This window comes from Tursiops truncatus, chromosome 5 (assembly GCF_011762595.2).
Source record: "Tursiops truncatus isolate mTurTru1 chromosome 5, mTurTru1.mat.Y, whole genome shotgun sequence".
Lineage (NCBI taxonomy): Eukaryota > Metazoa > Chordata > Mammalia > Artiodactyla > Delphinidae > Tursiops > Tursiops truncatus.
Genome location: NC_047038.1, coordinates 106,162,710 through 106,188,885, shown reverse-complemented (window position 1 = coordinate 106,188,885; position 26,176 = coordinate 106,162,710). Strand labels below are relative to the sequence as shown.

General features: G+C 43.8%; 1 protein-coding gene across 5 annotated transcripts in view; it reads left to right on the top strand.

Moving 5' to 3' along the window:
* FHDC1 (FH2 domain containing 1) overlaps nt 1–26,176 on the top strand; it is a 41,843-nt gene that overhangs the window by 5,561 nt on the left and 10,106 nt on the right. For 4 of the 5 annotated variants that reach the window (XM_019926627.3, XM_019926624.3, XM_019926625.3 and 1 more), the window contains 9 exons: nt 427–1,056; nt 11,240–11,301; nt 11,970–12,072; nt 17,683–17,768; nt 17,861–17,961; nt 20,705–20,775; nt 20,876–20,983; nt 23,112–23,182; nt 25,857–25,974. In XM_019926627.3, coding sequence (XP_019782186.2) covers nt 505–1,056; nt 11,240–11,301; nt 11,970–12,072; nt 17,683–17,768; nt 17,861–17,961; nt 20,705–20,775; nt 20,876–20,983; nt 23,112–23,182; nt 25,857–25,974 — 1,272 coding nt within the window. In that variant the 5' untranslated portion in view covers nt 427–504. Of the gene's footprint in view, nt 1–426; nt 1,057–5,974; nt 6,647–11,239; nt 11,302–11,969; nt 12,073–17,682; nt 17,769–17,860; nt 17,962–20,704; nt 20,776–20,875; nt 20,984–23,111; nt 23,183–25,856; nt 25,975–26,176 lie in introns of those variants that run through there. The other variant, XM_019926628.3, reaches the window with a different exon arrangement.

The following is a 26,176-nucleotide window of genomic DNA, read 5'->3' as shown; positions in this document are numbered from 1 at the left end:
GTAGGGGACATGTCCGTACCGGAAAAAGACAGAGTCACTAGGGCTGCAGCCATTTGGGTAATTTCCCCAGGGGTTGGGGATCCACTGCCCAAAGAAAACGAGCCAGTTAATGAACAAGTAGCTTGTTTAGAAAGTGAGCAGCACTTGCTGAACCTTTTGCGGGTTCTTGGTAAATATGTGTTTTATTGATGAATGGAAGGTTTCCAGGTTGGATTTATTGCCGCTGCTTTGGCAGCATTTCCAGGTAGTAAAATTTGGTCCACATTTAGAAAAGTATTAGTCCCTTTTAGTTCTCTTTTGGATGTGTGGCCCCTCATTGATTTTAATATCCAACTACTCTGGGAGGACTGGCACTGGCCTCGGAAGGGAGTCGCTAGTATAGCAATGTTTTCCTGCACTGATTTTAAAGTTGTTTTATCTTTGCAGGTTTGGAAGATGACACACAACGCAGTTGCCTTTGCTCTGGCGGCAGACTAGCGGGCGGAAAAGTATGACACAAATTTGATGTCGGTGTCTGCTTGTCTGCTTCCCCAAGGTCAAGAAATTATCTCCTTAGAAGGCAACAGTACTATGCACGTTATGAATTGTGTCTCCTTGGTCAGTGATAAAGGAAATGGGAATATTGCCACGACAGCTGGATTCATGATTGGGCAAACGCCGCCACCACCACCTCCTCCTCTACCCCCTCCACCTCCACCATGCCCATACTCAGGGAAAGGGTTTCCTCCCCCTCCCCCTCCCCCTCCCCCTCCACTGCCTGGGGGGCCTCCGGTCCCCCCTCCCCCCCCAGGACTACCCCCAACCTCTCACCTGAACGGCTACAGCCACCTCGGTAAGAAAAAGCGGATAAGGAGCTTTTTTTGGAAAACCATTCCAGAGGAGCAAGTTCGTGGCAAAACCAACATCTGGACCTTGGCAGCCAGGGAGCAGCATCACTACCAAATTGATACAAAGAGCGTCGAGGAGCTGTTTGGGCAGCAAGAAAATACCACCAAGTCTTCCCCTTCTGGGCGAGGAGGGCCTTTAAATTCGTCCTTCAGGGAGGGCAGAGAAGAGGTAAGAATGGTCCACGGAGGGATGGTTCTCCCCACACTGTACTGTTTTGTGTTTGGGGACGTGTGTACATTTCAAAACCTGCTAGAATCACTGAGAAATAAGATAATGCAAGTGAACGTGCTTTGGAAATGATGAGCTTGAGCTGAGTAGCAAAAAAGTGTGAGAGGCATGCAAGCCGTATCCTGGCAGACGTCCCAGAGGATGGTGACCTCATGCGGGGAACATGCTATCTGGAGGCCTCGCTCCTGGCCTCCCGGCAGCACCTTGCCTCCAGCACATCTGCCTGGTTTCCCCTGGTGGAGCAATTCTGCTGAAGCCCAGTATTATGAGTCGCCATTGAAACAAAAACCTGAGCTCCTGAACTCAGTTACCTGAGATTAACTGGAGGTTTCTGAGACAAAGTGCCTTTTATTTAATAACATCATTAAATAGTGTACATCCTTAGACTTTTATCTTTATTTTTCCCTCCAGCTTTCGTTCCACAAGTGTTGTGAGGTGGCCTTCGTTCTTCGGATCTCTGAATTAAGTGTTGGCCATTGTGGAACAGATTCCAGAGAGCCAAAGCATAAAGCTATTTTCAGATAGACTTTCTGCAAAGCACATTTCCAGTGAACAGGAACTGTGTTGCTTTGAGGAAAATATAAAGCTAGCAAGTTAGGACTTCCCTAGAGGTCCAGTGGTTAAGACTTCGCCTTCCAATGCAGGGGGTGCGGGTTCGATCCCTGGTCGGGGAGCTAAGATCCCACGTGCCTTGTGGCCAAAAAGCCAAAACAAAAAAAAAACAGAAGCAATATTGTAACAAACTCAATAAAGACTTTAAAAATGGTCCACATCGAAAAAATCTTTAAAAAAAAATAAAATAAAGCTAGCAAGTTATAAGAAGGTAAGTGAAAGCATGGCTTCAGAGCTACAGGTCACCGAACATCATAGAAACTGAGTAAAAAATTACATTTCTAAGTACTCTCTGGTTAGAAACATGAAAGTAAATTAAGAAACCTCTATTTGCTAGAAGAAATAATTAGGAAACCGGGGTTAAAAGAAAAGAATGCTGTCCCCCCCACCACAAAAAAAAGGGGGGGCAACAGAAATGCATCATTTTTTAATCTGTTGTAAAGGAGCAGAGAAAATAGGTCAAAGATAGAGCTGACTAGATAAGAGCGTGGGCAGGCAGGGCTCTGGAATGAAGTAGCAGCTCTCTGCATTATTGAATTCTTGAGCTGACAGTATTGACCTCTTTTCTCTGTCTGGCTCAGGAATTCACTTGGGGGCCCTTGAAGCTGGCGGTATGGTCCCCTGTTGAAATAGCCAAGAGTCTATTTATTATAAAATGTGGAGAATCCTAGGACTAGAATTAGGAGTAAGCTGTGAGATGATTTGTGAGGAAGTCTTCAGGACATCCTCAGTGCCCTCCTGTGCTGAACCTGGCCTTCCCTGCTCTTTCCTTTATGCAAAGGCCTTTGATTTCTCAGTGCATCCTTTCAGTATCAGAAGGAGCAAGAAGTCATTTCCTTAGTACACTGGCCTCTGCCCCAGCTTCCAGCAGAGGCTCCTTGCTGGGCAGTAGGTCATGCTCACCAGTGTTTCCTAGCTCTACTTACTGGCCTTGAAGCATTTTAAAGGAAAGAGTGGATGGGTGCGTGGAGACGGAGCTCATGTCTCAGGAAAGCCCCTGTCACACACAGAAGGGGGTCTGGCTTGATCACGCTCCTGGGGAGGCAGCTGACCAGGTTAGAATGGGCAGTGTCCTTTATAAACTGGGGACGGTTATTTGACCGGTGATAGTTCAGGGGGCTGTGTGGAACTTGCTGCTTTATGTTAGTGACTTCAAGAGGGGTTAAGACCCACTGATGGAAGGAAGTGGCGGGGTGTGTGGCATCTTTTCCCACCTATGGCAGAAGCAGAGAAGTCCATTTCTTAGGCCAGATCTAAAATTCAGGTAGAAAGAATCTTTCTTTTTGCCTCTCTCCACCCTAGGTACATTTCTTTACTCTTTTTGTTTGTTTTTCTTTAACTTTAAAAAAAGAAAAAACCTGAAACTGAACAATTATTTTTTAAACGGCGGTAAAATATATATAACATAACATTCACCCTCTTAACAATTTGTAAGCGTACAGGTCAGTGGCACAGAAACATCCACGTTGTTGGAAGGCTGCCATCACTACCCATCCACAGAATCCTCTGCATCTTGCAAACTGAAACGCTGTTCCCCATTCCCCCCTCCCCCCAGCCCCTGGGAGCCACCCTTCTACTTTCTGTCTCTATGAACCTGAGTACTCTAGGTACCTCACACAGTATCTGTCTTTTTTTTTTTTTTTTTAAAGGAACCATTTAAGAGTTTCAGAAGAGTTGTGGTTTTTTTTTTGGCCACGTGGCATGTGGAATCTTAGCTCCCTAACCAGGGATCGAACCCACACCCCCTGCATTGGAAGAGCGGAGTCTTAACCACTAGACCATCAGGGAAGTCCCAGTATTTGTCTTTTTGTGACTGGACTGTTTTACTCAGCATAATGTCCTAAAGGTTCATCCATGTTGTAGCATGTACCAGAATTTTAAGGCTGAATAATATTCCATTGTATGTATATACCACATCTTGTTTATCCAGTCATTTGTTGATGGACACTTGGGTTGCTTCCACCTTTTGGCTTTTGTGAATAATGCTGCTATGAATGGTGGGTGTGCAGATATCTTTAACACTTGTAGGTTCTAATCTGCGAGATAGCAGTCTAGAAAGAAAAATTAAACTGCCATGACTGTGTATCATAAGATAATCTAACTCTTCAACTTCTCAGTACTCAGGTAGGATAAGTAGTGTAGGTGGATGGATTTAAGGGAAGATTAGATAATATTGTCACATCACAGAGGGTTACCCAGAATTAGTTTCCATTTTTCATGCTATCTCCAACATGGCTTGAAGTATTATATATACTTTTTTTTTTTTGGTAAAAGACTATAGTACATGCTGTTTTCTTCCCTCATTAGATTTTCTTTAAAGAAGTTACAGTGCAGCAGAATGATAGTCTAACATGGACCAGTAATAAATCTTCCAATTCACTCTGTAGAAAGTAGAGTCCAGGGTTGAAACTGTGTGGACTGGAGAATACATACACATAGCGTGTTTGGCTGAGGGACCCATCCTGAGCCTGGAAACGTGGCCTTCCCATCTGCTGCCACACAGCTCATAATTCTGAAGCCTCAGACATGCCACGGATCAGATTATGTTCCCTTGAAATGTAATAACCTCCTACAGAAATGGCCTGCCATTATGAGGTTGGCTCCGGCTGTAAAGGGCCTGTAAAGGACTACAAATAAGTTCCGTCATACTACGAAGGAAGAAGTTACTGGGAGACAGGGAAGAGCTGGGTTTGGGAATGGCTGAATTTAGGTAGAACAACATCTGAAATAGTAAGTTAGAACATGTAGTAAAGGGGGAAGTGGTTTTGTCTCTTTGCTAGACAAAAATTTACTTGAAGAAGCTACAGATGTTACAATAATAAACTTGTAAAGTAATTAGAAATAACAAAGGGTATTACTGGGGATAATAATAAAGAGATTCAACTCAAACTCCACCTTCTTTTCCGAGTTTGGTGATCTCACGTTTGAGAAGCCGCCATCCATCTGTTAGCACTGCTCTTCAGCCCCTCAGAGCTGGTTAGTTGGGGCTACCCTTGTCTCCCTACAGAATCTGAAATGCTCTCAAGGCAAGGACAGCCCTAGCCATTTGGTATCCTCCAAAGAAAGTAAACTGAACTGACAGAACTGAACCAAGGGAACAAAGAGGCTATCTTATAAGGTATCACTATGATAAGTCAAAATAGGGGTTCACAGAGAAAACACAATAATATGAATAGGGTCTAAGGACATAATGTGAAACCCGGTGACTATAGTTGATAACACTGTATTCTGTAATTGAAATTTGCTAAAAGAGTAGAACTTAATTGTTCTCACCAAAAAATAAATAAGTAAATAAGTAAATATGTGAGGTGATGGAGGGAATGTATACAAGTATATAGTGTATACGTATATCAAATCACCATGATGTGCACCTTGAATATCTTACAGTTTTATTTGTCAATTATACCTCCATAAAACTGAAATTTAAAAATGAAAAAGAAAATGCAAACATTGAAACACTTGAGGTCATTCACTATGGTGTCTGTGGTAATATTACAATTAGTGTTAGTTAATTATCCCACATAAGAAATAATAAAAATTGCTTATTAGAAAAAGAGAGGACAGGAAAGAGAGAGGAAGGAAGGAAGATTGGTTTTTCTAAGTTTATGAAAAGTAATGTTATTCTCCCACACAGTAATTCAAGTATCAGTCATTCTTTGTCAACTTTTGTTATGGTCCCAGAATGTTCTAGAATTCTGAGACATGCTCAGTTGAGAACTGTAGAACTAGGTAGAGTATTTGAAAGGGGAAAAAAAGCTTCAACTGGACTATCATTCTTTTCCTCAGAGCTGGGGGAGGGACATTACCCAATGAATAGCCAACCAAAAATTTAAAAAGAATGAAAAACCGTCAGAACCCAAAAGCTAAGTCTATATTAGTGGATACAGGAAGATTTTTTAAATATTGCTTTTCGGATCTGACATAGGATTGAAATAACTACTATTTAGTGTTACTTAAGTAGGTAAGGAAGCCTCCTTTGACAAACTGAAGCTAAAGTGATTGAAGAATTTCTTCTTCCACCTTAAGGACATGACGCTAAATGAAATAAACCAGTCACCAAAGGACAAATACTGTATGATTTCACTTATAGGAAGTACCCAGAGTAGTCCGATTTACCGAGACAGAAAGTAGAATGGTGGCTGCCAGGGTGTGGGGAGGGGAAGTGGGGAGTTAGTGTTTAATGGGGACAGTGTTTCAGTTTTGCAAGATGAAGGGTTCTGGAGGCGGATGGTGGTGATGATTCCACAACAGTGTGAATGTACCTATTGCCACTGAACTGTACACTTAAAAACTGTTAAGATGGTAACTGTTATGTGTATTTTACCACAACTAAAAAAGAAAAGTTCCTTCTTCCTTTAACGAATATGGGAGGCAGATTTTGTGGTGGATGGATGAGAGTGCAAGAATTGCAGAAGAAGAAAAGGAGGAGAGCTTATATGGAGGTTTGAACAGGTGGGGCTGGGGGTGTAGCCATTCACGTGCTTCCCTGAGCACGCAGCACTGCTGCTTCAGTGCCTCAGAGGGATCTGAACAGCCCCACCGCCTGGCAGCCTGTGGGGAGACTGTTACGAGAGCGGGTGGGACGTCTTTGCCGTGGATGAGCTGAGCACATCTCCTGACGTCTTTGCTCCCCTGTTCACCAGGGATGGCGTAACTCTTGGGTGGGCCTTTAATGGGACAGGCCACGAGCTCTGTACGTGCTGAGTACACCTGCCTCAGCAGGCCTGCGGTGTCCAGAAGAGTAGGTACGGATGAATTGAACTGGTGGGGAGGGAGGGGCCAGGTCAGTTCACCCCTGTTCTCAGGGTTGTTTGTCTCCACCTATGCAGTCCGCGAGGAGTGCGCTCCTGGGAGTGACTCAAAAGCACCTCTAGCTGCACACGCTTGGGCGTCTGAACTGCCGGCAAGCCTTTGGGAAGTAAGATAAGCTAATTTACACATGTAGTGATAACCCTCTTTAAAAGACTGTGTAATAACACCGCTTTAGAAGACTGAGTGTGATGCCCTCTGAGAGGAGACGGCCCGTGCACTGGGCAGAGCTGAGGATGCCCGGAGAGAAGGGCACTGTCCCTGCCCTTATCAACTGTCTCATTTTCCTGTGGTTTGGAGGAGGCGCTGGGCTTTGTTTTCCCCCTTACGCTGCTCAGCGATGGCCAGCCCAGGTTTTCCCTTAGGAGTATTGCTGGATTCCCTTAAATTAGTGACCAGTTTCCTCGCTGGTGACACAGCTGCTGCCCCAGGCGTGGCCCCCTGTGCTCCCCGCGGCCTGAGCTCCACTCCCTGCCTGAGCTCCACTCCCGGCGGCCGTCTCAGCTGGTGAGAACGTGAGTCCTGGCCTTCGTCCCACAGATACAACTCTGGGGTCACCAGGGGCCTCGGCCAGGCCCCGTGGATGGCTCTCTGCAGGTCTGCCCCCATTCCCAGAGAAGCATCCCAATGTGTATACTGGGCTGGTGGGGAACCTTCCCTACTTCTCTGTTCTCCTATATCTGCAGCAATATTGAAAGTCACAGGAACTAGAGTGAACAGGAACCAGAGAGACCCTGGGGCATTTCAGTTCAGTATTGCTTTGGGGAAGGTATAAAATGACATCTCTGAGGCTCAGTTTCCTTATCTGTCAAATAGGAACAATAATAGTAATTTCTCCACCACTTTTCCAGCAATAATAGCTATGGATCTAGGCTGAGGATACAGAGTCCCAGAGGGTTGAGGGGTGAAGAGGATGAGGGTGCGGCTTGGGTGTGGAGGCGGAGAGGGTGCTGCTGTCAAGGGTTAAATGTAGCAGGAGGTGGTAATTTAATGAAAAAATATAAAAAGTTTTTCCCCCATTCTGGATAGAAGTGAGTGCAGAGAAAGCTCTTCGGATATATGTATATATATAGCCAGGTTAATGCACATGCTCCTAGTTTGTAATTTGTGAATTATAATAAGCACATAGTTTCTGTCTTAAATTTAGATTCCTCTCTTTGGTAAAAGCTTTCCTCTTAAAGGATGTTAAGTTTGACAGGTTTTATTCTCACCCTTTCTTTCCCCTCTCCTCTCCCCTCCCTTTACACTGAACTTGAACTGTAATCCGTGGGTAGGATTCCAACAAGGAGCCTGTCCTTTTAGCTTGGGAGTTTAGTTTATGGCTGGCAGGTGATTGTGTTAACATGAAATAAACCCCTAGGACAGTAAATAATGTGATTGTTTAAGATTAGTCTTCAAAAGAAGGCAACCACACTCTTGTAAAAATTTAACCTTCTAGCCAGGAAGTCCCATTAACTTTGGTTAACAGACTTGTTGCCTCTTATAAACTTAGAAGCAGGCCCGGAGATCAGGAATTTAATCTGAAACCTGATTCTTTTTTGTTCACAGTGTATCACATACTTTTGGAAAGAAAGAGCCTTATGACAATATTCCTATTTCGCTCGTCTCCCTTTTCCAAAAAACAAATGGGGAAAATTGCGGACTTTTAAGGTTACCTTTCTTCCATGTATCCTGGATATTTACTTCCAAAGAAATGGCTTCTGTATTTAACAATACCCACCCCCTGAAAAAAGATTCTGTCTAAATTTTAGTCTGATAAAACCCTTCCAAATTATTACAGTAGTTCTCCCTTATCTGCGGGGGATACGTTCCAGGACCCCCAGAGGATGCCTGAAACCGTGGATAGTACCAAACCCTATATACACAGATGGTCCCATGATGGTTCAACTTAAGATTTTTCTCCTTTATGATGGTGTGAGAGCAATAGGCATACAGTAGAAGCCGTTCTTGGAATTTTGAGTTTTGATCTTTCCCCACTAGCCATTTGCGGTACAGCCCCTCTTGTGATGCTGGGGCAATGGTGGTGCAGCAGCTCCCATCAGCCATGCGATCACAAGGGCAAACAATCGATACACCGACAGACATTCTGTTTTCCACTTTCAGTACAGTATCCCATTAATTACATGAGATGTTCCACACTTTATTATAAAATAGGCTTTGTGTTAGATGATTTTGCCTAACTGTAGGCTAATGTAAAGGTTCTGAACACGTTTAAAGTAGGCTGGGCTAAGCTGTGATGTTCGGTAGATTAGGTGTATTAAATGCATTTTTCAGTATTTTCAATTTATGGTGGGTTTATCTGGACATAAGTCGAGGAAGATCTGTACTGTGTTTTTTCCTACACATACGCAACTATGATAAAGTTTAATTTATCAGTTAGGCACAGTAAGAGATTAACAACAATAAGGAATAACAAAATAGACCAACAATAATGTCAGCGAACAAAAATGGATCAGCTGATCTAAGAAAGACAGAACATTTTATTTGAGCCAAATTGAGGATTATAACCCGGGAGAGCCTCTCAGAAAGCTCTGAGAACTGTTCTGCCCATTAGAGGTCAAAGCACAGTTGTATAAATTTTTGAGACAGAGGACTGTGCATTAAATGACGTATTATTGACAGTTTACACAGTCCAGATCTACCCGTACAAAGCGAATAGTGGGTCATAGGTCATGGTGGCCCCTTACAAGATTAAGAAGGAAGGTTATCTCCTAAGGAGTTATCTCGTTGATGCCAGGAGAATGTTGCTCTTTATGGTTGAGCAGGTATTTCTGCTGATGGAGAGGTTTGGTCGATGCATAAGGCAGATACGCAATGCCTGTAGAGGGGAAAGAGGAGGCCAAAGGGCAGAGAAAAATTTTTATGTTTACATTTTCCTTGATTTGCCTTAGAATACGAATTTTTATTTCATCAATAACAACATACTATAATAAAAGTTATGTGAATGTGGTCTCTCTCTCAAAATATCTTGTACAAATTTAATGCCTTTTCCATTGTAACGAAGCACTTACCTCGCACTGTGGCTCTAACTTTTGCAGTTCAAGGTGCAACAGCAAAACTAGCAAGAATTTCTTTTTCCTTCTTCACAATTTCATGGATGGAAGACTCGTTCTTACCGTAGATCTTAGCAACCTTGGCATACAAGTTTTTTCTTTCCTTATTGAGAACTTTCACCTTTTCCCTTAAAGGAAGCTCTCTACAGCCTCTTTTTGGCATGTCTAAGTTGCCATCATCACTACTCCTGCACTTTGGGGTCATTACTACGTAAAATAAGGGTCACTTGAGAACAAGCACTGTGGTACCGTGACAGTAACCCCATAACCAAGGTGGCTACTAAGTGACTAACGGGCGGGATACGCTGGACAAAGGGATGATTCACGTCCCGAGACGTGAGATTTCAGATTTCATTACTCTGCTCAGAACAGCACACAGTTTAAAACTTATGAATTGTTTATTTCTGGAATTTTGCATTTAATATTTTCAGATTTCTGTTGACCTAGGGTGACTAAAACTGTGGGTAAGGGGAGACTACTGTAATTCTGAACAGCTTAAATCTATTGCAGCCAAAATCTGGGTTTGGATGGTACATTAGAATGGCCACCATATTTTATTAAATCAAAGATGATCCATATATTATAAGACATATCCTGATTCCAGAGATATTCATATGCCAAAAAACAAAACAACACATCTTAGACTTGGTAAAATACAGCACAAAGTTTTTCTTTTTAAATTCTGAGTAAATAAAGTGTAGGACGCTTTCTTACCTCCTCCTAAAAGGGCTGCTGGACATACATATTCTTTCCCAATGAAAAGAAAATTTTCCTTTAGAAAAATATTAAGAATTTTATTATGTTTCTGAAAATAACAGTGTTGGTCCTTTTACATCCCTGATTCAGGGTTGGGACTCACTCTGCAATAGCTTCAGAGTTCAAATTTCATATGATTCTTGCTATGCTAAGACATCTATTTCCAAATTAGGGCTTTTAAATGTGGGCTCTACTATTCTAAGAGGAAATTGCAAAATTTAGAAAATGTTAATATACTTTATTTTAAATTATACAATATTAAAATAGATCTATATGGGGATTCCCTGTGGGCCAGTGGTTAAGACTCAGCGTTTTCACTGATGTAGGCCCAGATTCGATCCCTGGTCAGGGAACTAAGATCCTGCAAGCCACATGGTGCAGCCCAAAAAAACCCAAAAAGATATATGTAATTATTATTTTTTTAATTAATTAATTAATTAATTAATTTTTTGCTGTGTTGGGTCGTCGTCTCTGGACGAGGGCTTTCTTTAGTGGCGGCAGGCTGGGGCCACTCTTCATCGCGGTGCACGGGCCCCTCACTATCGCGGCCTCTCTTGTGGCGGAGCACAGGCTCCAGACGCGCAGGCTCAGTAGTTGTGGCTCACGGGCCTAGTTGCTCCGCGGCATGTGGAATCTTCCCAGACCAGGGCTCGAACCCGTGTCCCCTGCATTAACAGGCAGATTCTCAACCACTGCGCCACCAGGGAAGCCCAGATATATGTAATTATTACCATTAAGGAAATACATATTGCAGAAAGTAGATTTACATATTGGGAATTACTCTCTTATACATTGAAATTGGTGTTGTATTTTGATAGGTTTTAATTCTCTTCTTTCCTCCGACTCTTCTTATTCATACTTTAATGATCTTACGTGTCTTTGTTTTTTTCCAGATTACTATCTTGGATGCAAAACGGAGCATGAACATTGGGATATTTCTAAAGCAGTTTAAGAAGTAAGATGTTTGCACACATTTGAAACTTTATTCACATCCCTGCTCGTCAGCATCAGAGTCTGTGGGTGTGAGCCAAAACGCAGATTCTAACGAGGGAAAGCCATCCCTCATACTTTCAAATTGTTTTTAGACACGTGGCTAGAGGAGGCCCCAAGTGTGTGTCGCTTTCCGCTGTTTTCCTCCATAAAAACATAATCAGGTGGCTTGGAGTCCACGCAGAATTACCTTGGGGCATCTGTCCATGCCTGACACGTCAGGGAATTTATAAATTCACCTGAGGTGTGGCTCCATGAGTGGAGGATGGATGGGTGAGTCAAACACTGTTAAATTCACGTGTCCTCAAGTGGAAAGGAGAGGGCTCTGGCTCCAGGAGTCCCACAGAACTGCTTTTCTTCTCCCAGAGAAGACTCCCAGTGGTTGTTGCTACCTTCGCCCTCTCTGGGATGCCCGAGGATGGTTTTCTGGGGAAAGGGGCCTCTGGTGTATCAGGATCCCTGCTTTCCCTGGCAGTGGGGCTCTTATGATCGCTGACACAAAACCACCCATCAGACTGGGAAGGAGGTGGAATGGAAGGGAGGGTGGGGGGGGTTTGTTTTCATGTCCCCTGGCTTGTGTTTCTTTGGCACTCCAGCCAATGTGAAAGGGAATCTGATCATTGTCTTTTCAAGGTCTCCTCTGTCCATTGTGGAAGATATTCATCAAGGGAAGAGTGAGCATTATGGATCAGAGACATTACGTGAATTTCTTAAGCTTTTGCCAGAGTCAGAGGAGGTAAGGAATTTGGGGTGTGAGTTTTAAATGTTAGGAGTGATAATAGAAGCTTAATATTTTTAGGAATGTCAGAACTCACGTGGGAAGGGCACTCTCCTACCCAGAGCCGGAGTTTTCTCGCCTAACAATTAAAAGTTACCCAGTAGAAAGAGGATGGGTTAGCAAGTTGGAGAACCTAGGCTTAAATTGGCGCTGGTCCCTTAATTGAGAAAGTTGGGCAAGTTTTCATAAGTCCTGTGAATTTTAGTTTCCTCACCTGTAAAATGAGGATAATGATGCTTACCTCACTGGGCTGTTGATGATTAAGCCCTAGTTATGCATCTAACATGGTACGTGGCACATGGGAGCTCAGTAAACGTTAGTTCCCTTTTCTGTCATCTAAGGATGATCTTTGCCTAGGGTGTACCTGGGGTTGTTTCATAATACATATACTTTTTTTTAAAAAAAAAAGAAAAAAAAACACTTTTGAATAAAGATGCTCTAAAAACTGGAGAGATAGGTAAATTGTTAATAAATGCTGTCTATATAATTGATTAAAAGGTGGGGATTGCTATGATAGCAATATAGTACCACAATATAAATAAAGTATTGATTTTTTTTGGAGTGAATTAACTGAATTTATGAATGATTAGGAGCTTGATAGGATAAAAAAGAAAAACAGTTTTGTAAAACCTTCCAAAATTGTGATATTGTCTATTTCTGAAGAAGTGACCCTTTAAAAGTTTCAGTAAGAAGTTACACGAATACATTTGCTTGTAAACATTTAAATAATACAGAGCCTTATACAGTAGAAAGTGTAAGTTATCCTTTTACACATATTGCTGGCTCCTCCCTCCCCGATCTCTCTCCACTTCCTAGACATAATTTATGGAACATGACTTTAGTGCCATTAATAACAACAAGAGAAATGTATTTGTGCTTTTTCTTTTCCATCAGTGATAAACTCACAGTGCCAAACTGAGGGTCTTCGGGGGTAACTGGCTATTTATGTATTCTGAGCTGCTCTCTCCACCTCGGGTTTTCTGTTTGCAAATCAATTATAATTTACCAAAGCCAAGATTAATTAATGGCATTTGTTAATGTTAGTAAAGCGTCTTAAAGAGTTGAGGGAAATGTACATTAGATCAAAATTTACCCTGGATCCTATAGACTGAACACTCCTTAATCTTTTATGTGAAGAATGGGCATTCCAAAATGTATTTTTTAAATTGAAGTGTAGTTGATTTACAGTATTGTGTTAGTTTCAGGTGTACTCAGGATCTTTTATTAGGATGGATAGTGTTTAATGAATTGAGTTTTCAAAAAGATTTAGTTGCTCTGGAAATCTTCTCCCCGCTTGGGCATTTTTCATGCTTCCTCCTTAGGACTGCTCTGATACCTAGTCCTAACGGAGCTCTAAATTTCCAACTAAGTGGGAGTTAGGCATGAGGGAGGCTGCCAGCTTCATGCCATGAAGAGGCAGAAGGTTAAATGCGGTTTCCTTAATACCTTCCTTCCTAATTTAACAATCAGAGGCGATTAAAAACTTAAATTAAAAAAATTTTAAAATGCAAAGCCTGTGGAAGACGAAGGGATCTTTCAAAGAAGCAGCTTAGCTGTCGAACCTCACGTGTTTTAAAGAACCCTGTTTCTTGCGTTGTCTGTGGGATATAATTCAGAGGAAAGAGGCTGTTAAGAGAGTGATGACTAAAACCCACCCCAGCGCTGCCCTGAGACTCCGAGGCACTCTCTCACCCCCAGATGATTAGCTGAGCCCGGAGACGAGACGCCCGGGGTTCTGCACTGCCTTCCCAGCCGCTGGGCCAGGCCCTCCCCCTCCCCCTGCAGGGTCACCGGAGTGACCGGGGTCTGAGTATCTGACTAGCTGTCACACTGCTGCTTGTTTACATTACCGGCTCAGCACACCCTTGGGCTCCTCCGGGAGCTTCCTTCAGCAGGTGCGCCCTGAAGGTCCTCAGGGCTGCTTGGTGCCCTCCCCAGACCCGCGGAGGGAGCCACCCCCTGACCGCTGCCACTGCAGGGACAGACTGGCAGTGCTGGGCGGCCCAGCCCCACTCGGACGCAGGACCTACCCTGCAGTCCTGGGTAGGGGGCAGAGGATGGAGAAGAGGCCAAGGAGGAGGCACGGCCAACTGAGAGAGGGTTAGGAATGTGGCAGAAAAATGCTAATAAACGCATCGCTGTGCGTCACTGTGCGTTGCTAGGTCTGTGGGGTAACGTCTTGTGCTCATTCTTAGCACGAGGATGGGCGACATGTTGATTGAGTGCCCCATGTTCCAGGCCTCGGACGGGGCCAGAGGCAATCGAATGCTCAGCCCAGTGCCTGGCACACAGAAGGTCAATAAATCACACCCATGGTGTGTGTGTGTGTGTGTGTGTGTTTCATTTAATCCTCACAGTGACATTGTAAGCTATTCGTCATTTAACAGATGAGAAAACTGGGGCCCACACAGGTTAGATAGAGCTTGTCTAGTGCCACGTGACTAATGGGCTGTCGAGGGCGGTGGGTTTGACCTGGTTTGTCTGACCCCAGAGCAGTTCCTTGGGCCGCACTCCACCACCGCCCTCTGAGGAAGGAAGGGCAAAGGTTCCCCAAACCCCACCTCACTTCAGGCCGGCCTTGCATCACCTCCGCTCTCACGAAGTACTGGCGTGAGTGTCACTCATAATATGTCAACTTGTCAGCACACTGAACTGATGAACGGAAACGGCCCAGCTGCCAGGCTAACCCCAGGTTAATTTGTTTTCAGACGTTCTCTGCCCTTCACCGCAAAACTTTTATCTGGCACGTTTTTTGTCTTGCCTCAAATTCATGATTAAAACTCGCAGAGGGAGAAGGTAGACTCAGACATAAAAGCATGCTCCCTGTCTGGGCCCTGAGAGGCGGCTTGAGAACAGAGGCGGCTTCTCTCTGTTGGCGCTGGTACCCTACCGCCACAGGCAGCATCAGGGATGCAGGGCTGGAGGTGGAACTGCTGTCTGTGGCAGCAAGTTGAGTCGCCTCCCCTGATATTTTTATCACCTCATTCTTACCTCGTTCGTTTACTCTCTGTTCCTGGGAGGAGGAAGCCCCAGTGTCTTCTGTTGGGTGGGTCTGCTGGTGGGAAACCCTGCTGTTTCAAGGCCATGTGAGTGGAATTAGAGGGGATGAAGGAGGCCTGCCCTTTGGAATGCGTGAGTCTCAAGGAGCGCGCTGTTTGCTGTTAGGGCAGAAACCAGGCACAGCCAAGAAAATGATGCCTAACCACGTTTGCTAAGTGCTTTTTGACGATGATGAGAATGCAGAATAATTCTAGGGTCTGTCCACCCTCTTCTTTACCTTCCTCTCTGTGAAGGCACAGTAATCCCTCTTAATGAACATAAATCTCATTTTGAAATGGAATTAAGAACTGTATACGTGGCATTTCAATCAAATACTATCTTTAGTATCACCATTCTCTTGAACTCCGTAAGCATTTTTCACTCATTATGTAAGTGGAGGCGATTAATCATTGTTCATTTACAGTTCAGCACATGTTTACTAGAAAATATCTACCAAGTGTACTTAGCATGACCTGTTCTTGTGCTTCAGACAGGAAACCGTGCTGTGATTCTCAGAAGTTTTGCCCGTGCTACATATGTGGTCTTACATAAAGGCACAGCCCCGCTCTGCCCCTGCCCATATATGGTGAATCATTAGACTAGCTCAGGAGGGACCAGGATTCATCCTGTGGCTTTCCCAGTTCAGAAACTAGGCACTAGTTTGGGTTTAGCTAATGCAGAAGTTCCATCTGCCCTTAAATTTATTAAGGTTGAAAATGGAAAATTCAATTTGGGGCACTAAAGGTAGGAGAAATAATACAATTCTATAAATGGCTATTTTCTGCCCACTGTGGGGAAAAACGTAGTCTTAAGGCCCAGACTTAATACCAGGGTGTCTGGGGTGTGCATCTGCACTGTTACATTTTGATGCAGATATTTCAGTTTGTGCATCTTTACAAATACCCCTCCTCTGTGTTTTTGAACTGTTATTTCCTTTTTTTTTTTTTTGCGGTATGCAGGCCTCTCACTGCTGTGGCCTCTCCTGTTGCGGAGCACAGGCTCCGGACGCGCAGGCTCAGCGGCCATGGCTCACGGGCCCAGCCGCTCCACGGCACGTGGGATCCTCCCAGACCGGGGCACGAACCCATGTCCCCTGCATCGGCAGGCGGACTCTCAACCACTGTGCCACTAGGGAAGCCCTATTTCCTATTTTTCAAGAGGTTTAAAAATTAGGTTATTTTTATGGGCACCTAACATAATCCAGGGGGTGGAAGAGAGAAAGCTTTATGAAACATAGCAAAGTGGTAAGTGCTTACTGGGAACAGTTAGCTTCAAAGACAGGCTACCAGCTTTATTCTAGAAGTCTTTTTTTTAAATTGAAGTATAGTGTGTGTGTATTTATTTATTTATATTCAGATTCTTTTCTTTTATAGCTTACTACAAACTAGCAGTCTTAAGGTGCTCCTGACCACAAAGTGCTGTTGTTGGAAGACTCTCCATTACAGCAGACAGAGATGTGTTTTTTGGGTTGGTCCTGTATTCTCTGAGGGGAAGGCATACCTTGCTCTCTGATGCAGTTTGAGAACTTTCTCTTTGCCTGCATCCCTACTTGCTTAGCTGTTTGGCTATATTCCTACGTTGGAACTCTTTTTTTTTTTTTTCTTTACTACAGTTGAAGGAATATTTGTGTGTTTAATAACTTTTAGTATAACTTTTTACAGGAGTAGTACATGCTTATTGTGGACATTTTAGGAAATAAAAATGAGCAGCAGATGAAAATGATAATGACTGTGGTGATTGCCTCACCTAGCGTAGACGTCTGGTTTGTCTTGTTCCTGTGTTTGTAGTGTGTGTGTGGAGGGTTGGGGCATAGTAGACACTTCTTTTCTTAATTTACAGAAGTGGGATCCACTGTACACACTCTTTATGTTACCTGATTTTTTTTCACAGGGGGAAATCTTGACACTGATCTTTCAATTGTTTAAGCCGTTTTCCTCTTTATCTTCCTGCTGGAGAGCCAGTGTGTACTCACCTCAACATCCAGTGATCCCTTCCTATAAAGCTACTAGATGTGAAGGAGGACTTGACCTCAGAAAGAAGATCTGTGTTAGACACCCTCCCCCAGTCTAAGTATCTTATATGCAAAATACTCAAAATAATAAGATTTTTTTCCTTTATGACTCAAAGGCTCTGCTATAGTGACTATCCAGTCTCTTCTTTCTTCTTCCAAACAGTGGTCTCCCTTCCAGATTATAACTTACAGAACGTTTTCATCCTTGGAACTGATCCTTTCCCTTTAGTAACCTCTCTGAGGATTCCGGTGGCTCCAGCTTTCTGGTTCATGTGGGATTGTTTATGCCCACATAAGTGACACAGCTGTCCTCTCCCTAATTTGCTCGTTTGCTCTTTTAAACAACAAAGTAGTAAGCGGTGATGATTCCCTTTTCTTAGGCTGACATTTTTATTAATTTGAATTTAGCAGTGATATCCTTATTTTCCTAAAGGAATTCTAAGATGAAATTTAAAGTGATGTTCCATTTTAATCATTTGTCCTTTTTTTCTTGACCCCCTTTTCCATCTGTCTTTTAGATAAAGAAACTAAAGGCATTTAGTGGAGACGTGGCCAAGCTGTCCCTAGCAGACTCCTTTCTGCACTGCTTAATTCAGGTGCCAAAGTAAGGATCACCCATCACTGTTCTTTGCAGAGTAAGGTTTTAAAATCAACAACGTCAAATTCTACACTGTAGCTGTACCTTTTGTCTTTCAGCTGTTCACTGCGGATTGAAGCCATGGTGCTAAAGAAAGAATTTTTGCCCTCTTGTTCTTCTCTATACACAGATATAACCATTCTAAGAACCGCTACAAAAGGTGAGTAAATACATGATGCTTTGTGTAATTTGATTTGATTAATTTTGGTAGCAGTTTATTTTTTAAAAACTGTTCAATTGAAAAATTAGATATGGAAAGTTCCATTTCTGATACGCTCTAAAACGGGAAATGAGATGTTACCAGGGATGGTATTTAAAGTTTATTTCCATTTACTTTTCTGCCTCCCCCGGTTAATTAATTAACTGACCAGTCAATCAATAATTAGCATATTCTCCTCCTGTAAAAGAAGGTTGCTTTCATCTCAAGCTTAGGCGTAAACCTTGTTGGTTGCAGCTTGCTTTTGTTCCTCTCCTAGATTAGCTTCCTGTGTATGTGTGTGGTGTGTGTGTGGTGTGTGGTGTGTGTGTGGTGTGTATAGTAGTGTGTGTATGGTATGTCCTTAGTGTGTGTATGGTGTGTGCGTATGGTGTGTGTTTTGTGTGTGGTGTGTGTGCAGTGTGTATGGTGTGCATTTAGTGCGTGTGGTGTGTGCATAGTGTATATATGGTTCATGTTTTGTGTCTGTGTTGTAGTATGTGGTGTGTATGTGGTGTGTGTGTGTGTAGTATGGTGTGTGTGTATGTGGTGTATCTGTGTGTGTAGTATGTGGTGTGTGTGTAGTTGTGTGTCTGGTGTGTGCATAGTATGTGGTGCGTGTGTAGTATGTGGTGCGTGTGTAGTGTGGTATGTGGTGTGTCTGTGTGTGTAGTATGTGGTGTGTGTTTGGTGTGTGTGTAGTATGTGGTGCATGTGTAGTTGTGTGTGTAGTATGTGGTACGGGTGTAGTGTATGCTGTGTGTGTGTAGTTGTGTGTATGTGGTGTGTGTATTATGTGGTGTGTGTTAGGTGTGTGCAGTATGTGGTGCATGTGTAGTTGTGTGTAGTATGTGGTGTGTGTGTAGTTGTATGTGTCTGGTGTGTGTGTAGTATGTGGTGTGTGTGTATGGTGTGTGCATAGTATGTGGTGTGTGTATAGTGTGTGTAGTATGTGGTGCGTGTGTAGTGTGGTATGTGGTGTGTCTGTGTTTGTAGTATATGGTGTGTGTCTGGTGTGTGTGTAATATGTGGTGCATGTGTAGTTGTGTGTATGTGGTGTGTGTGCTGTGTGTAGTTGTGTGTCTGGTGTGTCTAGTATGTGGTGTGCGTGTAGTGTGTATGTGGTGTGTGTGTAGTTGTGTGTGTCTGGTGTGTGTGTGCATGATGGCGCGTGCTCACAGCCTGGGCCCGGGGCCAGCTGCCTGTCTCCTCCAGTGCTCTGGCCTCTGTTGGCGGCTGGCACCCTGCTCTTCCGGAAGCATCCCTCCTTCCGTCCTGACTCCTCCCCAGGCATCTCCTGTTCTTATTCTACCAGCTTTCCTGATGTTTCTGCTCCAGTGGTGTCTTCTCCCACCCGCGTCCCCTCCAGACTCTAACACCTGGTGTTAGAGTTGCTCTAACCTCAGGTTGCTCTAGTGTCTCATTCCATAGGGTTGGGAGCTTGCTTTCTGGCATGTACGGCACTGAGAATGCCGGCTCCAAGGCAAAATCTCTGGTGCTCCCTGGCCCTCACAGTTTCCAGCATTCATCAGCTGGGATCTCCAGCCTGATTTCCTCCTGGTCACTTTCTGGGTTCCTCGTTATTGTGGTAGAATGTTTATTCCAATTTGGTTTTCTTGTTTAGTTGCTCTGACTTGTATTAAGTTTTTCTCTTCAGCTCATCATATTTTCTTCATTTTAGAGAAGAGACTAAGAATTTTCCTCTTTCAATATAGAGGCCTTTTAAAATTTCTTCCTGTGTCAAGCCTAAAGCAGCAATTTTGAAAGAATTGTCTCTCCTGTTCAAGTAGAGATGGGAAAATATGTTTCATATTGAGTGATGCAAATTTGTGGGCACGGTAGAAACGTTTCTTATCTGGTTACTCTTCAAAACCTGGCCTCCTTAGATAACACAGTATAGGCAGTGATCCAAGTGTAATTTTTTGAAAGTAATACCAGACTTAATGGAGAATATTAACTTAACAATATCATAGGTGACATTTTATTACCTATATATACAGTAATTTTAATAATTAAATTTTCTTTTTAGCTTTTCAGATACATTAGCAATTTTTAATATTGTTTATTTGCGTAGGTGTGTGTACAAAAGACTTCGTGTTTAACGAACTAGTTTACCAATATATGACAATGATAAGTTCCTTGTTAAACCTTTAAGCCAATCCAAATGAAATGTAGAGGTTTGAATAAAATGGAAAGATTCTCTGGGTACCTGCCGCTAAGGGTTGGAACTTTGCAAGTTATGTACCTGTCATTCCAACCTGTTTATTTTTTATCTCCTCATAGCTCAGCAGCTAAGCAAAATGCTGCGCACTATTCGTTTTCATAGTCCGTAAATATAGTCTCAAAGGATATAAAGGAAACCATAAAGAAATAACTGCTGAGAGGAGATTATTCCTGTAACACAGTGTACTGCTTTTCCTAAGGCTTTTGTATTTTCCGCTCCTTGAAAATTTTCATTATCAAAGTATGTGTGATACTTAAGTGTCATACAGATTTGATTCCCAGCTGAACACTAGGATGTGCATCACCAGTAGCCAGGGGTACGTTAGATATACCGTGCAGTGTGCTACTTTGTTTGTTTCAGTCTTTTATACAGTTTAGGGTCAGAGCTTACTTCAGACACACTTGAACTTGGATGTGGTAGCTGTCTCGTGTGTGTTTAAGCTGAAGCCTTCTCTAAGGTACCGTGGTGTGTTCTTTCTGACAGAGCTGATGTCATGTGAGGAACTACATTCGATATTACACTTGGTGCTGCAAGCAGGGAATATCATGAATGCAGTAAGTGAAGTTCAAAAAAAAATTTTAATGTTGTATTTCCAACTTTATTTGTCTGTCTAAATGTGTATGTATATTTTTTCTTTTGATTTGTCTTCTTTAGGGAGGGTATGCTGGCAATGCAGTAGGATTTAAACTATCTTCTTTGCTCAAATTGGCAGACACAAAAGCAAATAAACCTGGGATGAATCTCCTGCACTTTGTTGCACAGGTATGTGGAAGTGATTGATACAGAGAGAGAATGTACGTTACCCACCCCCGCCCCCAAGGCAGTGAAGTTTTTCAGAGGTGTAAGGTGGCATCAGAGTCAGGAAAGGGCACCGTAGGTGCCAGGAAGGTTCTATTTGCGGATTCCTGAGTTGGGCTGCACCTGGGGTTACAGGCCTGGAGGGAAGTGGAGGGGTCGGGGGTGAGGCAGAGTGGTTGCTGGGGAATCTGGACTTATGCTTTAGCCATGGGGAGCCAACAGAAGTTTATACACAGCACCATGGCCTGACCAGGTATGTTTTTGTTGCTAGGGAAATGAGGCAACGTGGAGGGTGGGTTAGAGTGGAGAGAGAATAGAAATAGGGGTACCTCTTGGTGGAAGTTGGCGCTCATTGTTTGGCGAGAGTTGAGAATCAGAGTAATGGCCACAGGGATGGAGAGCAGGGGCCTGGGTGTTGAAACATTTCTGAGTTGACCTGACTAGATTTTTGACCCGTTGTGTGTAAAGAGTGGAAGAGTCAGAGCAATGAGGGGATCACTTGCATATTTTCTTTGTGAACTTGGGGTTACAGGGCCTTGCCATTCACACAGGGTTTGGGGTCTGAACCCTGTCCATCAATTGCATTTTTGACTGGGTCTATGTGACACCCCAGTAACTAGTTATAAAGTCAGAGATGAGCCAAGGACAGTTCTCTCTTTGTTGTTAAATTATCTCAAATAGCGAATTGTGCTGGTTTGTTTTTGCCATTGAATCTCCTTGTTGTTTTGACAGCGATCACATAGATATAGCTTCACCTGGGAGGAAAGCTGTGTTGCAGCCTTGTTTCAAGCACGAGTTTCAGAATAGAACGGAGATATATTTTTTTTTCAATCTATTTACCCCATTCATTTCATCCTTGACTGCGTTGGGTCTTCACTGCTGCACGCCGGCCCTCTCCAGTTGCAGTGAGCGGGGGCCACTCCTCGCCGCGGTGTGCGGGCCTCCCACGGCGGCGGCCCCTCTAGCCGTGGAGCACGGGCTCTAGGCACGTGGGCCTCAGCAGTCACGGCACGCGGGCTCAGCAGCCGTGGCCCTCAGGCTCCAGAGTGCAGGCTCATCAGTTGTGGCTCACGGGCCCAGTTGCTCCACGGCATGTGGGATCCTCCTGGACCAGGGCCCGAACCCACGTCCCCCGCATTGGCAGGTGGACTCTCAACCAGTGCGCCACCAGAGAAGCCCGAACGGGGAGACTTTGACTTGTCCTTTATTAGCTGTACTTCCTCAGACAAGTTACTTAAGCCTTAAGTTCCTCAATTTCTCCATCTAATGATGGGAGGTAGTGATACCTCAAAACTAGGTAATTGAGAAGGTGGAGGGAGATAATTCCAGAACGTGCTTATTAGCTCAGTGTTCCGAATATGGTAAGCCCTCCATAAACAATACACACTATTGTGACTGCATTCTTCAGAAGACAGAGGGCACATTGAACCTGGCACTAATTTGTGTCAATTTTCAGGGCATTGAAACCAGAAAATGTGTTCCACATCCCATGTGGCTTGCAGCATCTCCTGGCTGCCCTTTTAGATCCCCATACCCAGGTGCTTTGTGTAGCTTGGTCCCTGCCCACGTGGGGAAGTTTCCTGAGTTGGTAACTGCCCTCTTCAGACCTGCCTTCTTTGTACCCTCTGAACAGATGAAGGATCCAAACACCCCCATGGCCTGTGCACCTTCTGATTGAACTCAGTTTGCAAACTGGTCTAAGAGCTGCACGTAGCTCGGTCAAGTGGAGGCATACGCATAGGTATGGGTGGTATTTCAGCAGGATCTATTGGATTCTCTTAAGAACAATGAGCCCTGCTGAGCCGCCGCCTCCTTCCACTGAGTCTTCATGCACATGAGTCGTGTTTCATGTCAGGATCAGTTGTTCTGGGAAGTTAAATGTTTCTTGAGAGTAGGAGAGTTCTGGTCAGTCTTACTAAGAATATCAGACTAAGAGTTCATGACTCAGTGAATTGCTTTGAATGTATCAAGCCTAAAAATGGGAACAGTGATTTTATGGTTCCTGTAAGCCCTGAAAAAATGTTCTCCGTATAGTGGACAAAATTCCAGTTTTATCCCTATATAGTGAGAGGAAATTCTGGTTTTGTTCCAGGAAGCCCAGAAGAAAGATGCCGTGCTTCTAAACTTTTCTGAAAAATTGCATCATGTTCAGGAGGCTGCTAGGTAAGCAAGGAAGAGGATTGTGAGAACAAGGTTTTTTGTTTTTTTTAACTACCTTCTGATGAAAACTGATGAATATTTTACAACTTCTGGATTCAGGTTTGAAATTTTAAAAGTTTTGTCTTGTTGAACTTTCAGACCTTCCTTTCATTTGGTTACAGAGGTATGTGTGCATATTTGGAATTTGGGGGTTTTGAAAAATTAATCTTTATTTTTAATCTAAAAAACTCCTATTGCAGTCTATTCTAATGAATCTCATCAGTGTAAAAAAAAAATATATATATATATATATATATATGGATTAAGAACTTCAGATACCTCCACACCCAAAAGATAGGGCTCAAAGAACACAGCCTGTTACCTTGGGAGTTGGTATATATCAGGCAAGCTTCCAGGGCCATACATCACTGATTCCTTTAGAATCTAACATGGTACGTTTATTTTCTGTTGCATTAAAAGAAGTTGGAACCATACCAAGGGCTGTGAAAGGATTTTGTTTTAGTCACTCAACTTTGCAGAGGAAGTATCTACCAAAGATAAAGCTGTATTTACATCACTGTTTAGGATCACTTGTGACCCTAATATAGATGTGTATTTTAACATAGCTGTAATCTGTGTGTACGTGCTATTTTGAATCCTGTGCTTTTAAATTTATAATACATATGCATGCATCAGTGGTAAATGTTCAACGACCAGCTTTTTAGGGAGAAAAGTCCTGATTTGTAGCAACTGCTGATTTCCATGGCGTAAATACTGCTGCCATGGCTGATCTCAAGCTCCCCATGGGGCACTACTGACTGTGGAGCTGGGGAGAGATACCCACAGCCACAGCTGCGTCCCATGAGCTGGCTCCAGCCCCTCACCTCACGTATCAACCCAGTGCATGCCATCTGCTTGTTATCTGAGGGACTCTATCCAGTTGGGACAGCTGTGAACCGTATGCATAAACACATGAACCACAGCTTTCTAAGCCCCACCCCGCCACTGGCCCGCAGCTCAGTGTTACTGACTGCAAACATCCAACCACAGATGACATGTCTTTCCCAAAGTGAGATTATCCGTCCAACGATGTAAACAGTTCATAGTTCGTATTTACAGATCACCAGAGTGTTCTCCCCAAAGAATGAGCATTTTCAAAGATGCAAACTGTTTTGGTTTCTGAATTACTAACAAATTTGTGTGGGAATATTTTTTCCACTTCCTAGTGTGGAAATGTTTCTAAGAGATACATAGAGAAATAACCGTTCCATTTCTGGTCAGAGTTAGATGGGGAAAGTTAGCTAGATCTTGTCTTAGAAAAAACGTACTTACTAAGGTTATTTATTTGAAATGGAAAGTGAAGTACAAACAGGTCATAGGTGGGTGCCAGTGACCAGTGAAGGTGGAAAACTTTTTTTTTTTTTTTTTTTTTTTTTTTGCGGTACGCGGGCCTCTCACTGTTGTGGCCTCTCCCGTTGCGGAGCACAGGCTCCGGACGCGCAGGTTCAGCGGCCATGGCTCACGGGCCCAGCCATTCCGCGGCACGTGGGATCTTTCCAGACCGGGGCACGAACCCGTGTCCCCTGCATCAGCAGGCAGACTCTCAACCACTGCGCCACCAGGGAAGCCCTATTTTTTTTTTATAAATTTATTTATTTTATCTTTGGCTGCGTTGGGTCTTAGTTGCTGCACACAGGCTTTCTCTAGTTGCGGCGAGCAGGGGCTACTCTTGGTTGTGGTGCGTGGGCCTTTCCTAGTGGTGGCTTCTCTTGTGGCGGAGCACTAGCTGTAGGCACACGCTTCAGTAGTTGTGGCATGTGGGCCCTGTAGTTTTGGCTCACGGGCTCTAGAACACAGGCTCAGCAGTTGTGGCGCATGGGCTTAGATGCTCTGCAGCACGTGGGATCTTCCCAGACCAGGGCTCGAATCCGGGTCCCCTGAGTTGGCAGGCGGATTCTTAACCACTGCACCACCAGGGAAGCCCCCGAAGGTGGAAAAGTATTGCATAAAAAAAAAGTTAGAATTGATCAATGGAAGCATGAGAGCATCTTGATTTATGAATTTGCTAATTGAATTCCACCTGGATTTAGGTTTCATCTATTCGCTTTACCAGGCGACAGAAACATCATTCATGCTCCGTTAATCTGAGTGTGGCATATGTAACAAAAGCCTTGCCATCAATTCCACCATTTCTCCGCAGAACTGTTAGCTGCGTGTCAGTTCTCTCTAAGACACAGAGTGCTGACTCCGGTTGCCTGTGGCGAGCACCATGCAGTCTGTGTAGTGTCTCCGTATCACCCTTAATATCCCGTTTATCAGCATGCTCTGCCTTGCTTTTCATGGGTTAGAGCTTTTGTATTTGCGTTTCACGGCCAGAGGAAAGTCTAAGTATCTGAGTCCTGCCGAATTCTAATGCTGATGGCATAAAGATGTTCAGACCTAGTTTTTGAAAAGCTTCACAATTCCCATGCTTTCGGCTATCTCACCAGCAAGCACAAAATTACAGCCTGGTCTTTGAACCAGTGTGTGTCTTTAGGAAGGAATCGCTTCTTAAGGAAACATAGGAGGAAACTCTAGATACAGAGGTCGGTAGACAATCACGGTAGCTCTCCCTTCTGTTTCCAGGGTCTTGTTTGATGTACCTGCGTGACACCTGGCCTCCTGTGCCAGGTACCCACTCTCCCCTTTCTTCTTTCAGATTATCTCTGGATAACACAGAGGCAGAGCTGCACTCGCTCTTTGTCAGGACAAGATCTCTAAAGGAGAACGTCCAGCGGGATGGTGAGCTCTGTCAGCAGATGGAAGATTTCCTTCAGGTGTGTGTATGATTCGAGTCAGTCCCCCAGATCTCATCTTCAGCAGCCCCTCGAGGCTGGTTACCTTTGCAGGGCTGTTTGTGGAAGCAGCAGGTTCCCATGCATATGTTTTTCCCCCAAGTCGGTAAAAGGAAGTTTGTATTTCGGTGCCCAGCCTCTGCTGGGTTGGTTTTGTGGCAGAGGGTATTGAATATGGTCTAAC